Below are 15,680 nucleotides of genomic sequence, written 5' to 3'. Positions count from 1 at the left end.
GAGGCATCTCTGGCTCTAGAGCTTAGCACACAGTAGTAGGTCCTCAGAGAATGTTGCTTGAGAGACTGAATAACTGAAAAACAGCAGTAATATGTATTGAGGGCTTGCGGTGCTCAACAAATGTTTACTGAACCATATTATGGGCTGGGATCTGGGATGCAGCTGTAAAGGAAAGACTAAAATCCCTGACTTCATGAAGCTGATGCCCTTGTTGGGGGAAACAAACAGAAATGAAGTCCAGGGTGATAGGTGCTTGGAGAAGAAAGATAGGAGGTAGAAGACGCTGGAAGATGGAGGTAGTTACAGTTTTAGATCAGGTGTCCCTGGAGGACCTTTGAGGCAGAGAGATTTGAAAGAAGCGAGGGAGTGAGCTGTGCTACATCTTGGAAAAGAATGTTCTAGCAGAGTGAAGAGCAAATGCAGAGACCCAGAGGCATGTAAGGGGGTGCAAAGGAAAGAGAATATGCAAGTAGGGCTGAGATGCAGAGGGAGGGGAGCGAGACGGGATGGCACTGGGGTGTCACCCTGGGCAGTTTGCTGGCCACTCTGCCTTGGTTTCCCCATGTGGACGGGGTGGCAGTGCATCCTGATGTGTTGGATTTGGACCTCAAGGCAGGTTAAGAGCCCAGCTCTGCCACTTGCCAGCTATGTGACCTCAGTCTAGTTATTTCTGTTCTTTTTTTTTTTTTTTTTTTTGTCTTTTTGTCCTTTTTAGGGCCACACCCGTGGAGCTTCCCAGGCTATGGGTTGAATCGGAGCTATAGCTGCCGGCCTACGCCAGAGCCACAGCAATGTTAGATCCTTAACCCACTGAGCGAGGCCAGGGATCGAACCCACAACCTCATGGTTCCTAGTCAGATTCGTTAACCACTGAGCCATGACAGGAACTCCTTTATTTTTATTTTATTTTATTGCTTTTTAGGACCGCACCTGCCGCATATGGAAGTTCCCAGGCTAGCGAGGCTGGGGATTAAACCCCTAACCTTGTGGCTCCTAGTCGGATTCATTTCCACTGCTCCATGACAGGAACTCCTAGTTATTTCTGTTCCCCAAGCCTCAGTTTCCGCCTCTATAAAAACGGCACCAACTTCTAACAGAATGTGAGAATTCGTTAAGATCAAGCATGTAAAGCCCTTGTGTCTGGCACTGAGAAAGTGCTCAATAAATTGCAGTTGCTATGGGTTTTTTTAATCATCATCATTCCAACCATCTATAGAAAACAGGCGCAGAGAGGTTAAGTAACATGCCCAAGGTCACACAGCTAGTGAGTGACAGCTGGAATGTGAGTCCAGATGTAACAGCACTTAACCTTTCTATGGTACCAAACCCTTAAGTGAGTGAATGGTTTAGAGGTTTCTGAGGGACTGCATTCCAGTTTTGAACAAATTCAGAACAAAGACAAGAAAAAGGCTGCTAGAAGCCAAAATATCACATTTATTGTTGATCAAAGCTAGGGTCAGGGGTGGGGCATGTCTTCTGTTTGGACCGAAGGTACTTCCTGACATCAAACCCCAGGATGTTTCCATCTAGTCACCAGCAGCGCTGGAGCAGAGTGGGCTTCCCCCGTGGGGCCATTGGGAGCCCAAAGGGGTCAGCTCTTCCTATAAGGAAAGGACGGGAGGGTCTCAGCAGGCCCCTTACTCTCTCCTGACCCGCCAAGCAGATGGGGCCCCACACCTCCCCTGGGGAAGAGCAAGTAAAGGGGCAGCTTGAGGCCGGGAGTGTTACATCTGAGGCTCCATCCTAAGGGAGGAAGTGTTCCAAGGAGAGAAGGGACACCCTCTCCCCTAACAGATGAGTGAGTGAGCGAGCCAGGGAGGGAGCAACTTCCTGATTTGGGGTAGGGAGTGGGCAGGGATGTCCCCCTGCCCCCCTGCCCCCCAGCTCACCCTCCTCGTGTCCACAGTTGCAGGGGCGCTCATTGCTGACTTCTTGTCTGGCCTGGTGCACTGGGGAGCCGACACCTGGGGCTCCGTGGAACTGCCCATTGTGGGGAAGGTGCGTATATTGACCCAGCCCAAGGACAAGGTCAGGCTCTCTGACCTTGGGTGAGTCCCTGAGCCTCTGTTGCCCTGTCTGAACGATGGGAGTCATCACTCCAGCCTGACCTCTGTGCCCCTCCTCCAAGACCAGAACAAGAATCCCCTGAGATTTTCTGGAAGCAAAGGCATCAGGTGTGGGACAGTCAGCTTTGATACGTGTCCGCCTAACCAGAACCCCTTGAATTTGGGGGCCACACTACATCTTGGTCTTTGCCTGCCCTGCAACTCGCTGTCTTCAATGAACTTCATCTTGTGTCAGTCAGACTTTTTTGATTGTGGTAGAAAATCTGTACAGACTTAACCAAAGAAAGGTACTGATTCATGTACTGAAAATTTTAGGGGTAGAGCCAAATTAGAGCATGGTTGGGTCCAGTAGGGCGGACCGACCGGATTCTTTGAACTCAGCCCCTCTCCGTGTCTGTCTCTGCTTTCCTCCCTCCTGGCTTCACGCTCATGTATTCTTTCCCCTGGAAAGGGGGCTAAGATGGCTCGCAGCTCCCAGGCGTCTATCCTCCCAGCTCAGCATCCCCAGTAGAACTCCCTTTTCCCATAATTATGGCCAAAGGCCTATGGCTTATTCCCACTGGCCCAGCTTGAGTCACATGCTCACCTTTAGCCACTCACTGTGGCCAGAGGGATGGGATGCTCTGTGCAGGCCAGGGTCACACTCACTCAGAACTAGGGGGTGGAGGGGTCAGCCTCATTGGAACAGCTTGTACTAAGAGAAGAGGGGGCGTTCCCCTCGTGGCTCAGTGGTTAATGAACCCAACTAGTATCCATAAGGATGCAGGTTTGATCCCTGGCCTTGCTCAGTGGGCTAAGGATCTGGCGTTGCCGTGAGCTGTAGCGTAGGTTGCAGACACGGCTCAGATCTGGCATTGCTGTCTGTGGCTTTGGTGTAGGCTGGCAGCTGTAGCTTTGATTTGACCCCTAGCCTTGGAGCCTCCATATGCCGAAGGTGCGGCCATAAAGGATAAAAAGGCAAAAAGAGAGAGAGAAGGGGCTGTTACCAGGAGGGGCCTGGATGCTGGGAAGAAATAGAGGGTCCTGCCTGCCACTGTGAGGAGCCTCCTCAAGTGTCCTAGGGTAGGAAAGGAGAGCAGAGATTGTCACCAAGAACCCTCATAGCCCAGATGGGGAAATTGAGGCCCACGGGGGGCAGTACCATCCCAAGGTCCCCACCAGGTCATTTCGACCCCTCTTCTGCTAAAGTTACTAGACCCAGACCCCGAAGGCTGGGTGGGGCCTGTACATGGAGGCATGCTCCAGCACCCCAAAGCAAGGAGGTGAGCCCGGGCGGAGGAGGTCGTGGAGAGTGGCTGACCACCCCAGGCTGACTGGTTGGATGTACCCCTGCCTCCCATCCCACCCAGGCTTTCATCCGACCCTTCCGAGAGCATCACATCGACCCAACAGCCATTACAAGGCATGACTTCATCGAGACCAATGGGGACAACTGCCTGGTGACGCTCCTGCCACTGTTAAACATGGCCTACAAGTTCCGCACCCAGAGCCCAGGTGAGCATCGGCCTCCAGGGAGCCATCGGGGCCAGACACACAGCACGCCCCCATGGGCCTCTTGTGGTGTGTGTGCACACTGGGGGCGGGGGGGGTCACAATATTGTAATAATTCTTAGTTAGGGGTAGGGGGGGTCACAGTATTGTAATAATTCTTAGTTAGATGCTCCCTAACTGAAATTAGGATACTTGACATAAAAGCTCTGTATCTCCAGCTTCTCTTGTACAGTCCCAGTCTGGCCTCCCTGAGTCCTTGTTCCCACTTGGCTGCACTGGGCCAGAGCTGGGCTGCAGAAGCCCCCCTTAGACACAATGCACGTGCTCCAATTTGCCCCCTCCCCAGTACCCCCTGCTCCCCTACACCGGGCCGCCTTACCCATTGGCACTGCCTCCCTGTGCCTGCGAACTCTGTCCTGGATTCAGATCTCCGCCCTGCTTGTCTGGGGGAGGGAACGTCCTAAAGTAAAGCAAGTCAGTCCAGTTCTCCGAGCCTCACTTACCTTGTGTGTCAGGTCAGAGGACGGCGGCGGGAAGATGGGAGACCCGTCTTCCTCTGTGCGGGCTTCTTTTAAGAACTTGACACCTTGCTGTTGCTCAGAGCACCCCCACCTCGGGGAGCTGCGATGAGGGTGTGATGGTGTGGGTGCTGTGGCGCCCTACCCGCATCCTCTGCCCCAGCAGCTGTGAGTGGCGGCTGCTGTGAGCTCCCAGCTGCCCCTTCTGAGAACTGCCAGGCAGGTCCTGTCTCTCCTTGGGATAAGCCTGAAGCCAATGACAAGAAAAGTCTACAAAAGACCAGCCCCCTTGCCTCTGAGTGGGACTAACTCTGTGGAGTCAGCAACGTTTCAAAACCCCCATTCCCAGGATCAGGCTGAGACAAGACTTCCCCCAACCTCATCTTTGCTTAACTCTTGCCCTGCCCTGTCCTGCTTTCCGCCCTCAGACGTTTTTCCAGAAGAGCGGATCCTTCCCCTCCTCCCATCAGATAACTCATGTGCCTTATCACAGGCTTTGCTGCTAGGGAATCTGGAAAAAATGTGATTCCCATTTTATTGATGAGGAAGTTGAGACTTAAAGCCATAGTCGCTGTCCCAAGTTCATACAGTCAAGAAATGTCAGAGCAGGAATCTGAACCCAGCTCTGCCTCACATTCTTTTTTTTTTTGGTGTTTTTAGGACCGCACTCATGGCCTATGGAAGTTCCCAGGCTAGGGAGAGCGAATTGGACGGCAGCTGCTGGCCTACACCACAGCCACAGTGACGCCAGATCCAAGCCGCATATTTGACCTACCTCACAGCTCATGGCAACGCCAGAACCCACTGAGCAAGACCAGGGATCAAACCTGCATCCTCATGGATGCTAGTCAGATTCATTTCCACTGAGCCGTGATGGGAACTCCTGCCTCACATTCTTAACTATTACTTATGCTTATTCCATTTTCTGCCCACTGAGCAAAAGGGGAAACTGGGGCCCAAAGGGGAGTCTGAGACTGCCCGGGCCCTATGGGAAGATGGAAGGAGGCCCGGATGCCGTCCTGGGAAGGGAGCTGCCCAGGGGCAAGTGCTGAGGGCCAGGCTGGCAGTGGGCCCCGCCCTGTATGACGGCTGGATGCACCCTCTTCCCACCCTGCAGAAGCCCTGGAGCAGCTGTACCCCTGGGAATGCTTCATCTTCTGCCTGGTCATCTTTGTCACCTTCACCAATCAGATCCACAAGTGGTCGCACACATACTTTGGGCTGCCGAGCTGGGTCATCCTCCTGCAGGACTGGCATGTCATCCTGCCCCGTAAACATCATCGCATCCACCATGTCTCACCCCACGAGACCTACTTCTGCATCACCACAGGTGCGGCTGTAGGGTGGCATGGAATGGGCCACCCCCCACTCCGACTTCAGCTCCATCCTTAGAGTCGGTGGCAGAGGTCACAATGGGAGGTTGTACAGTCCTTGCCCTACAGGAATGTTCTCTCCGAACACCTATTTCTTGAGTACCTACTATGTGCCACGCACTCTTCTATGTGCCGAGGACACAGCAGGAAACCAGACACACACACACACATACCCTCTTCACAGAGTTGTGGTTCCAACCACCTGTCCACCCAGAAAATACTTATTGAGCACCTACTATGTGCCATAGCACTGAACAAGAGAGGCCAAGATCCCTGCCTAAAATAAGCACTACATCTGATGGTCCTAACTGCTATGGAGGGAAATAAAGCAGAGGGTAAGAGCGGGAAATGGGGGAGCTTTACCCTTTAAATAGGGAGGTCAGGGAAGGCCTCACTGAGAAGGTGACATTGGAACTGAAGGGAGAGATCTGGAGGAAGAGCGCTCCAGGCAGCAGGAGCAGTAGGTGCAAGGGCCTTGAGGCAGGAACACATATGGTTTATTTGAGGGCAGGAGAGGTGACAGTCCAGGTGGAGAATTCTGGGGGGGGAAACGGGATGAAGGGCGGTCGTTGGGGAGGAGGGCGTAGCTATTTGTAAAGGAGGTCAGAAATCTGAAAAAACTGTGGGAAGGGCCCTGCAGATAAATAGGGACAAATGAGTCCAGGCAGAGGGAAAAGCAAGTGCAAAGGCCCTGAGGCCAGATCATATCTGGTGTGAGGGAGGAATACGCCATTGGTCATTAACAGGCCAGTGCCTGTGAGGTGAGGCAAGGCGGGCAGGTTTTCCAGGGCCAGCTTGAGATCTTTTTAAGCTTAAGTATTGCATAGATGCTGTTAAGTCAGGCCAGCTTGGGTTCAGCTCTCCGCTCTTCCACATGTAACTTTCGGAGGCTCACAAGCCTCCCTGGTTACCACTTTTCTCATCCACAAGTTGAGGCTACAGCCACCTCCCCCACAGACCACTTCCCAGGGCTGGGGTGTGAATGCAGATGCAAAGGCTTGGCACATAGTAGGTATTCAGTAAGCTACAGCTACTGGTTTGGCGGGGCTGTGGGATTGGGGTTGGTTTGGGTTTTTTGTTAGTTTGATTGTTTCTTTTTTTCCCTTTCTGGAAGCAGAACTGACAGGCACGAAAAATATTTTGTACATCCTACAGTCATGTTTTTAAGGCGCCAGTGGAGGCGTTCAAATTTAGGCTGTTTAGGAGATCATTTAACTGCTCCAGGACTGGGATAGTCTTGGTTTGGCCATGTCCTAACTGGGAGACACCCCTGCAAGCCTCAGTCTTCTCATGTGGAAAATGAGAGTAACGATAGTATCTACTTCAAGGTTCAAGTGGAGGCTGTGATACGGGTTAAATAAGATTATGAGCAGTCTTCACGGAGCACCTCCTGTGTGCCGGCATCATTCCAGGCACTGAGATCCACAGTGAAAGAGCACGGGGTTCTGCTGTTCAAGCTGACATTCTAGTTGGGAGTTAGGGAGAGAAACCAACACAAAACTCGGAAGTGATGAGTTAATGAAAATGATTACAATTTATCACAAAGACTATAAAGAAATAAAAGGATGATGTGACAGTCCTGGAATGCTAAGTGGTAGTCAGGACAGGCTTCCTGGGCAAGGTGGCAATACAGACAAATAATAAGAAACACCGCCTCCATACCTGGCATATAGTAAGCGTTCAATAAGAAAGTGATGAGGGGATGAAGGCATGTCTGAGAAGCCCCCAAGTCCATTGTGGGAAGCTCTGGTCCCTAGGTTCCTTGATCAGTCCTTGTCACCCATCCAAGCAGGGCCAACTCTCTCTACATCCTCTTACTGCTGCTCTTCCATTCACCCCTTCCCCCACCCCCTGCCCTGTTTCCACTGCAGGCTGGCTCAACTACCCTCTGGAGAAGATGGGCTTCTGGCGACGCCTAGAAGACATCATCCAAGGCCTGACAGGCGAGAAGCCTCGGGCGGACGACATGAAATGGGCACAGAAGATTAAATAAGTCGTCTGTGCCGCCACCTTATTGCCAACCTTCCCCAGCTCCCCTAAACCGAAGCCATCTGCCAAATTCCAGCCTCCTTGCACTGGCCCCTCTAGGTGGAGAGGACATCTCCTGGGCTGGGCCCAGGCACCCCCAGCCCACCCCTTGTGACAGAGAATACTTGAGCCACTGGTTTTTTCATTTTCTTTCATTTTTTTTCCTTGGCCCCTCCCCAGCCACCTGAGCTGTTCTGTCTGCCAAGCCTGACTCTGCAAAAAAAAAAAAAAAAAAAAAAAAGGAGCCCTGCCAGCCATCCCTGGGATTGAGGAAAAGCTCATCAATTCCCCACACTCCCACCACCACTGGGCAGCCCAGAAGTGTGGCTGGTATTGGGGCATTGAGTCAACTTACCTGTTCCTCTGTGTCTGCCCTCAGTAGTCAAGGAGCCCCCAGGCACAACTCTTTTCCTGGAGCATCACCCTGCTGTGGCCCTGCAAGCTGACCCTGAAGGCCTGGATGAGTAGACAGTGACAGTCACTCCCTTCAGCCTAGCGTGTCCGCCCGAGGATGGCAGAGGGCAGCAAGGGTCTGGGGGCAGCCAGCCAGAGAGGCCAGAATTTCCTGATCAAGGCTGAACCTCCCCTCTCCCCCATCTGTCCATGTGATTCCAGCCAGAGCTGATAATTCTAATCAGAGTATGTATTCAGAGGGCACAGCCCCTTCAAAGGGTCTTGGTCACTGGGGAGGAGACACAGTGTCCCCTCTGGCCAGGGGTATGTCAGAGAAGGAAAGGTGGGGCTCTTCGTTTTGTTTTTTTTTTTTTTTAAAGGTGCTTGCTTGTTTAATGTAAATAATAGAAAGCCTTAATATCTTTTCTGTAACACGGAGTAATATTTTAATGTCATGTTTTGGATGTACATAATATATTTATAACAAAGCAGCAAGAGTCTACTTAACCTCAGCTGCCTCGTGTTTCCTGGTTGGCTGGGGGTGTGGGAGTCAGGAACCTGGAGGGTGAGGCCCCACCCCAAGCCTGGGCGAAGGATGGAGGCTTTGTCATCTGAAACAATCAATGCTGACATCTACTCCAAACGCTTCTGGAGGGGACTCATGATTTGGTGAGAAATGTTTTTCATTCAGGAGATCATGATGGTAGAGTAATGAAGGCTGACCCCTACTGTTGAATTCCTTCAGCAAATGTTTATTGGCACGTGGTGTGTGCCAGGAGCTGCCCTGGACACGGGGCACAGAAGGGAACAAACAAGCACTTAACCTGGTGGAGTGGACCTCCTGGGGAGAGAGACAATAAACATAAATAAATGCACATGGACATTCAGATGGTGATTTGTAAAGAAAATCAAACAGCTTGCAATTACATTGGAAAAGTAGGATGGGGCTGCTTTGGCAGGGCGGTCAGGGAGGGCCTCTCTGAGGAGGTGACATTTGGGCTGAGACCTGGAGGAGGAGATGGAACCAGCTGGGGAAAGAATGAGGGGAAAGCCCTCCTGGTTGGACAACAAGTATAAGGGCCCTTTAAGAGAAAGTGTGGCTGGACTGGAGTGAGCAAGGGGAAAATGAAAGATGAGGTCTGAAAAATAGAAACTAATTATATGGAACCTCACCGATGGAGGCAAGTGGGAAGACAGGACATTTTAAACATATGAGTATCTTGTTCATGTACTTATGGAACAAATAAAAGGCACCTCCGTTTATACCAGGCACTGGGATTCAGCAGTGAACACACAGGCATTGCAGTTAATATCTAGTCTGGGCTAAAAAGGTTCCACACTATTAAATGGGAAAACAAAAACCTGGAAGGGACAGAGAAATAACATTAAGTTTTCTGCTTTGGGCCACACCCATAGCATGCAGACGTTACTGGGCCAGGAATCAAGTCTGTGTTGCAGAAGTGACAATGCCAGACCCTTAACTGCTAGGCCACCAGGGGACTCCAATAAAAGACACTTTAGAGGAGTCACAGATAGAATTCATCAACTCTGAATGACAGAAACTATAACTTAAGCAAAAATTAATAGCTAAAATAATTTTATTAGCTCATAATTGAAAGGAGGTGTTTCTGACTTAAGATTTGGCAGGACCCAAAGGCTCACATGATTCATCAGAACTAGGTCTCTGTCTAGCTCTGTTTTTCTGAGTTGAGATTTGACAATGGGCCAGTTCAGCATCTCAGTAGAAAAAAAGTCTCCTTTCCCAGCAGCTGCAGCAAAAGCCCCAAGGCAGGCTCTTACTGGCCTGGATTGGGTCATGTGCCTACCCTGAACTAACCATCTTGGGGTTTGGGAGGGCAGGGGATGGTGAAGGGATCTGATTGGCCAAGGACTGAGATGTCTACAGTGGGGTGGGGCAGACAGCCAAACTCGGCAGAGTCAAAATAAGCAGCCTTGAGGCTGCAGGAGTTGCCTTCCTGTTTTCAGACACTGCTGGGGGTGTTTTCTAGGCCCTACCAACATGTTAGTTCCCCAAAAGCCAACAAGAAAAAACAGCCTGAGTCCAGAGAGGTGAAGTGACTTGCCTAAGACCACACAGCAAGTAAGGCAGAGCCAGGCCTCACACTCAACTACCTCACCGCTCCTGAATCCCAAGGGCTGGAAAAATACTTTGGATTATGATGATCGTTGTACAACTATAAATATAATAAAATTTATTGAGTTTCAAAAAAACAAGACAGAAAGAGTTCCTGTTGTGGCTCAGCAGGACACCCAACACAGTGTCCTTAAGGATGTGGGTTCAATCCCTGGCCTCCCTCAGCAGGTTAAGGATCCCACGTTGCCACAAGCTGCTGGATCCCAAGTCGCTCTGGTGTGGCACAGACCGGTGGCTGCAGCTCCAATTGGATCCCTAGCCTGGGAACTTCCATATGATGCAGGTATAGCCCTAAAAGAAAAAAAAAAAAAAAAAAAGGAGAAATGTTTTGTGGCAGGTGTGGGAAAGTTGGGGTCACTTGTGAGATGGCAGTGTTCCAAAAAGTACCTCTTGAGGGCCAGGCAGTGGGAAATGCTGACTCATACCTACTGAACCCTTAGCACAGGCCAGACTGTGGAGAGCAGCATGTGTGGGTCCCATCAAGCAGTCCCCAAAGCTCTGAGAGGGGAGCACACCTAGTCCCGTTTGCAGATAAGGAAACTGAGGCACAGACTGTCCATGGTAGGTGGCAGGGCTGGAATCTGAGCCCTGATCTGACCCTGCACGTTTGAAGCTTTCACCCGAGCCTGCCTCCCCACAGGAGGAAGGAGGATGCAGAGGCAGGCGCTGGATGAGAAACAGCAGCTGACACTGAGAGCTGGGATGCCCTGGAGGCATCAGACCCCAAAAGGGCAGCTACTACTCACATCAGTTGATGAAAGAGGAGACAGAAATCCAGACTTTCTAGGGAGTTCCCATCGTGGCTCAGTGGTTAATGAATCCGACTAGCGGGTTCAGTTAGATCCCTAGCCTTGCTCAGTGGGTTGGGGATCCAGCGTTGCCATGAGTTGTGGTGTAGGTTGCAGACGTGGCTTGGATCCCGCATTGCTGTGTCTCTGGTGTAGGCCAGCAGCAACAGCTCCAATAGACCCCTAGCCTGGGAACCTCCATATGCCGCAGGAGCAGCCCTAGAAAAGGCAAAAAGACAAAAAAAAAGAAAAAGAAAAAAGAAATCCAAATTTTTTAAATGCTCCATTTTTAAAATATACCCTGGGCAAAATAAAAACAGGTATTCAGGTGACTTCTGCCCACAACGTCCCAGGTGGTGCAGGGATGGCCTGATGTCAGGTGGATTTGTGCTGCTATCTGGCGGTGGAGTGGGGCAGGTGGTCATGCAGAGCAAACAGGGGTTTCCAGCTCCACTGGAAAAAGTCACGCATCCCCCTCTGCGCTGACTTCTTATAGGGAGTCTGGCCTGGGCCCCTACTCCCAATATCAGCCCCACCCTCTTTTGATAAACCTAAAACTTTCAACCTTTTTGTTTTTTCTTTTTTGGCCGCCCCGAGGCATGTGGAGTTCCCGGGGCAGGGATCAGATCCGAGCAGTAGCTGCAACCTAAGCCGTAGCTGCAGCAATGCCCCATCCTTAACCCACTGTGGGGGACCGGGGATCAAACCTGCATTCCACCGCTCCCAAGGCACCACCGATCCTGTTGTGCCACAATGTGAACTCCTCAAGCTACCCTCTTAAACATTATAATAGGTAATGCATGCATAAGGTAAAGAATAATAAACAATACAAGGGTCAGCTGACTGTCTCCAGGGGGACAAATCCAGTGTGCCTATTTTTCTACTGTCCCCACGAGCATTTTTTAATGGTGGGAGGGAAAAGAATATTTCCTAACATGTGACATTCAAATTCAGTGTCAGTCATCAAGTTCTACTGGCACATAGCCAAACCCACTCACATTATCTATGGCTGGTTTTCTTCTTTTTTTGCTTTTTAGGGCCGCACCTGTGGCATATGGAAGTTCCCTGGCTAGGGGTCCAATCGGAGCTGCAACCGCTGGCCTACACCACAGCCAGAGCAGCACCAGATCTGAGCCGCATCTGTGACCTACACCACAGCTCATGGCAACACCGGATCCTTAACCCACTGAGTGAGGCCAGGAGTTGAACCCGAAACCTCATGGTTTTCCTAGTCAGATTCGCTTCTGCTGCACCACAACGGGAACTCCCCTAAAGTATTTACTATCTTGCCCTTTATGGAAAAAAAAAAAAAATCTGCCAACTCCAGGTCTAGAGTGAAGGGTAAATTGCTCCTCACTCATGTGCCCCCCGAGCCCTCAGTTCTCCCCAGAGGACAAGACCCTTGCAAGTCCCTTATATAGACACAGAGGCATGACCGTGCCCACTCTTTTCACAAAATAGGTAGAAAATTACATATACAGTTCTGCACCTTGCCTTTTTTCATTCACTATGTTTTGGAAACTGTTATATCAATATTTCCTAATTCCTTCTTACAGCTGTATAGCATTCTAACTTCAGGATGGGCCTTTTTTTTTTTTTTTTTTTTAACTCATCTATCCTCTAATTCTGAGGTCATTTTCAGTTTAGTGTAATACAAGCTGCCATTGTGTGCATCAGAGAACTTAAGTCTTTGTTCCTAGAGGCCAGTAGCCCTGAGGGGTCATGTCCTAGAAACAGGACTGCTGGGTCAAGGATGTCCATGGGTGACGTTTGAGAGCTCATGCCACTAAGGCTGTGCCCATTTAAACTCTCAGAACTTTTGAGAGTACCAGTTTCCCCACACCCTTGCCAACACAGAGTGTTATCAAGTGTTTTGTTCTTTGCCAATCTGATAAGTGGTTTTAATTTGCATTTCTCTTACTTTATTTCATTGAATCAAGGTATCATTGATTGTAAGATGCAAACTGATTTTAGAGATCTTTGAAGGTAAAAATTTGCATCTTAGAATCACTGAAATACAGTATGTTGAGTGAAATTGGGTATCTTACCCCATTTCTTTACTCTGTACAGGTCCTTTTCTTATTTTTCTTGGGAGGCAGGACAGTAGTGGTTAAGAGCTTCAGGTTCAAATCCCAGCTCTGCCACGTACAAGTGAGTTACTTAATCTTTCCACCTCTCAAATTTCCTCATCCATAAGATAGGGTAGTTGCGAAGATTAAATGAATTTACATAGGCAAAACACAATGTTCTTGGAACATACTAAATGCTCCATAAATGTCTTTTATGGTTGTCATCTTTCCTTTTGGATTTTTCTTTTAATTTTTTTTTTTTTTTTTTTTTTTTTTTTTTTTGGCCAAGCCCATTGCATGCAGAAGTTCCTGGGCCAGGGATCAAACCCATGCCACAGCAATGACAATGCCAGGTCCTTAACCCACTAGGCCACCAGGGAACTTCAGGATCTTTTTATCTTACTGAGACACAAGGGATCTTTATACGTTAAGGAAACTCATCCTTTTGGTTTTTCTCCCACCCCAGATCCCTGGTTTTTACTCCTTTTTCCTTGACCACAAAAAATAACAGATGACACAAAATTCAGACATTACAGAAACAAACTGTATAGGAAGAAGTCAGTGGAAATGACCCAGATGTCCATCAATATAGGAGTAAATGGGAGTTCCCGTCGTGGCGCAGTGGTTAATGAATCCGACTAGGAACCATGAGGTTTCGGGTTCGGTCCCTGCGCTTGCTCAGTGGGTTAATGATCCAGCGTTGCCGTGAGCTGTGGTGTAGGTTGCAGATGCGGCTCGGATCCCGCGTTGCTGTGGCTCTGGCGTAGGCTGGCGGCTACAGCTCCAATTAGACCCCTAGCCTGGGAACCTCCATATGCCTCGGGAGCAGCCCAAGAAATAGCAAAAAGACAAAAAAAAAAAAAATATATATATATATATATATATATATGAGTAAATGAACTGTACCATAACTCTCTATCCACCCACTCCCATCCTTTTTTTTTTTTTTTTTTCTGAAACTGCAGCATGCAGAAGTTCCCAGGCCAGGGATCAAACCTGTGCCACCACAGCAACCCGAGCCACTGCATGGACAATGTCAGATCTTTAACCTGCTGAGCCACACGGAAACTCCATTTTTTTGATTGTGTGTTTTAGCAACCACAGCAAACTAAATACCTTAATATTACACATCAGACATAACTCCGTGAATGTACTATGAAATGCTACCAGCAAGTGTGTCACACACCCCATCCTGCACAGATCCCTCCCTCCGTCTTGTGAGTGCCCACAACCCTTTCCTGTCAACAGCTTTACTTTCTGTACTTTGTAGTATAAAAGCTATAGCATGAGGTTGGGCTTTTTTCCTTAACTATCGATTGGAAATATAAACAGAAAACTTTATAATGTTATCCACAACCTTGCTACTCAAAGTGTGGTCTGTGCCTCAGCATCGGCATTCCCTAGGAGGCTGTTAGAAATGTAGCATCTCAGCACCCCTCACCCCCACTGAGTCTGCATTTTAACAAGATTGCTAGTGATTCCCGTGCACATTAGAGTTTGAGAAGTATTGTGCTAAAAAATAATATCGTAGGTCCTGTAAAGTATATTGCAATTTTTACACTTTGAATATATCTGGTCAGAGATCCCCAAACTGCCTGGATGTTTTCCCACCCTGCTGAGCACCGTGTTTTTGAGTGAATGCTGTGAAACAGTCCAAGTTCATATATCTCTTTCCTGGAACACTGTGCTAGTTTCCTTGGCTGTAGATAACAACTTACCTTTAAGAGCAGCTTAAGCAATAAAGACAGTTATTATTTCATGTCTTGGGCAGCCCAGGATTCATTCAGCTGTTCAACTACATTATCAAGGTCCTGCTTAGTTCTTGCCCTCTTTCTGCGCTGGCATCTTTGGGATGTCAGCTTTTCAACCTCAGGCTTGTGCCTCATGGTGTCTTCATAAATGCCACAGCTCCAGCCATCACAACCTCATATTGTATGAAGGAGGAAAGGGGACAGAAAAGGCTTCCTCCCTAGCTATTATTAGAAGAAGGAAATTTTCCAAATATGGCTCCTCCCCAACTCACTGGCTAGAAAAAACTAGATCACAGGCACACCCCTGGACCAATCACTGGCAAAAAGAAATGGCAGTGCCTGTGACTGGCTTGGGATCATACCTGGAAACTGGACCTTCTGCCTCCTAAACAAAACCAGGCTTCCGTGAGAATGGAAAGACATGACTGATCTGGCAGTCAACAGTGTCCAACACACCTCCACTCTGGACTCTTCACCTCCAGTCTTGCTGCCACCCAATTCAATTTCCTTGAGGCAGCCAGGCTGCACTTTGTAAAAATGCAAACCCGCTTAAGTTTTGCTTAAAACTTCCCAGGCTTCAGCTCCCTCACCATAGAGGAAATATCAAGTGCCCCATAGTTGAATGAACTGGCTTCCAAACCTGATTTTACTGCTTATTACATGACCCTGGGAAAGCCATCCTACTCCACCGAGTCTGTTTCCACAGATGACAAATGTCGAGATGATAGCTACTTAGCAGGAGTCACTGAGGAAATGATAACAGTAAAAATAATAATAATGGTAGCAACTATAAAAAATAAAAATAAAAACTAATAATGGCAGCAACTAATATTTATATACCACTCGCTCTGTGCCAAGTCTTTTTCTAAATTCTTCAGTTCTATTAGCCATTTTAATATTCCCACGAATCCAATAAAACAAGACTCTCATCCTCACCCGCTGAAGCTACCACCAGCTCAAGCGCAGAGACCGAAGGGAGTACAGGCGACAGAAATAATGCAGCTCTAAGGTCTGGCGGCGACCTCCGGGGAGGGGGCGGAGCCTCTAC

The 15,680-nt window shown here is 49.1% G+C and overlaps 1 protein-coding gene and 1 long non-coding RNA gene across 3 annotated transcripts in view; one reads left to right on the top strand and one right to left on the bottom strand.

Moving 5' to 3' along the window:
* Positions 1-8,750, top strand: part of PEDS1 (plasmanylethanolamine desaturase 1) — a 23,884-nt gene extending 15,134 nt beyond the window's left edge. For both annotated transcript variants that reach the window (NM_001205093.2, XM_005673004.4), the window contains 4 exons: positions 1,907-1,998; positions 3,416-3,560; positions 5,193-5,405; positions 7,320-8,750. In NM_001205093.2, the coding sequence (NP_001192022.1) occupies positions 1,907-1,998; positions 3,416-3,560; positions 5,193-5,405; positions 7,320-7,441 (572 nt within the window). In that variant the 3' untranslated portion in view covers positions 7,442-8,750. The remainder of the gene's footprint in view (positions 1-1,906; positions 1,999-3,415; positions 3,561-5,192; positions 5,406-7,319) is intronic.
* LOC110257429 (uncharacterized) lies at positions 1,414-15,680 on the bottom strand. The gene is made up of 4 exons (XR_002340004.2): positions 15,569-15,680; positions 4,061-4,322; positions 3,053-3,123; positions 1,414-1,601 (listed from the first exon to the last, which is right to left on the bottom strand). It is a non-coding gene; the product is annotated as an uncharacterized LOC110257429 (long non-coding RNA).

The sequence above is a fragment of the Sus scrofa genome, chromosome 17 (assembly GCF_054392235.1).
Source record: "Sus scrofa isolate SSC_HxYL_T2T_F1_AM1 chromosome 17, Sscrofa_HxYL_maternal_Yorkshire_Landrace_v2.0, whole genome shotgun sequence".
Taxonomy (NCBI): Eukaryota; Metazoa; Chordata; class Mammalia; order Artiodactyla; family Suidae; genus Sus; species Sus scrofa.
The sequence above is the reverse complement of the archived record's forward strand: the minus strand, read 5'-3'. Positions and strand labels throughout refer to the sequence as shown.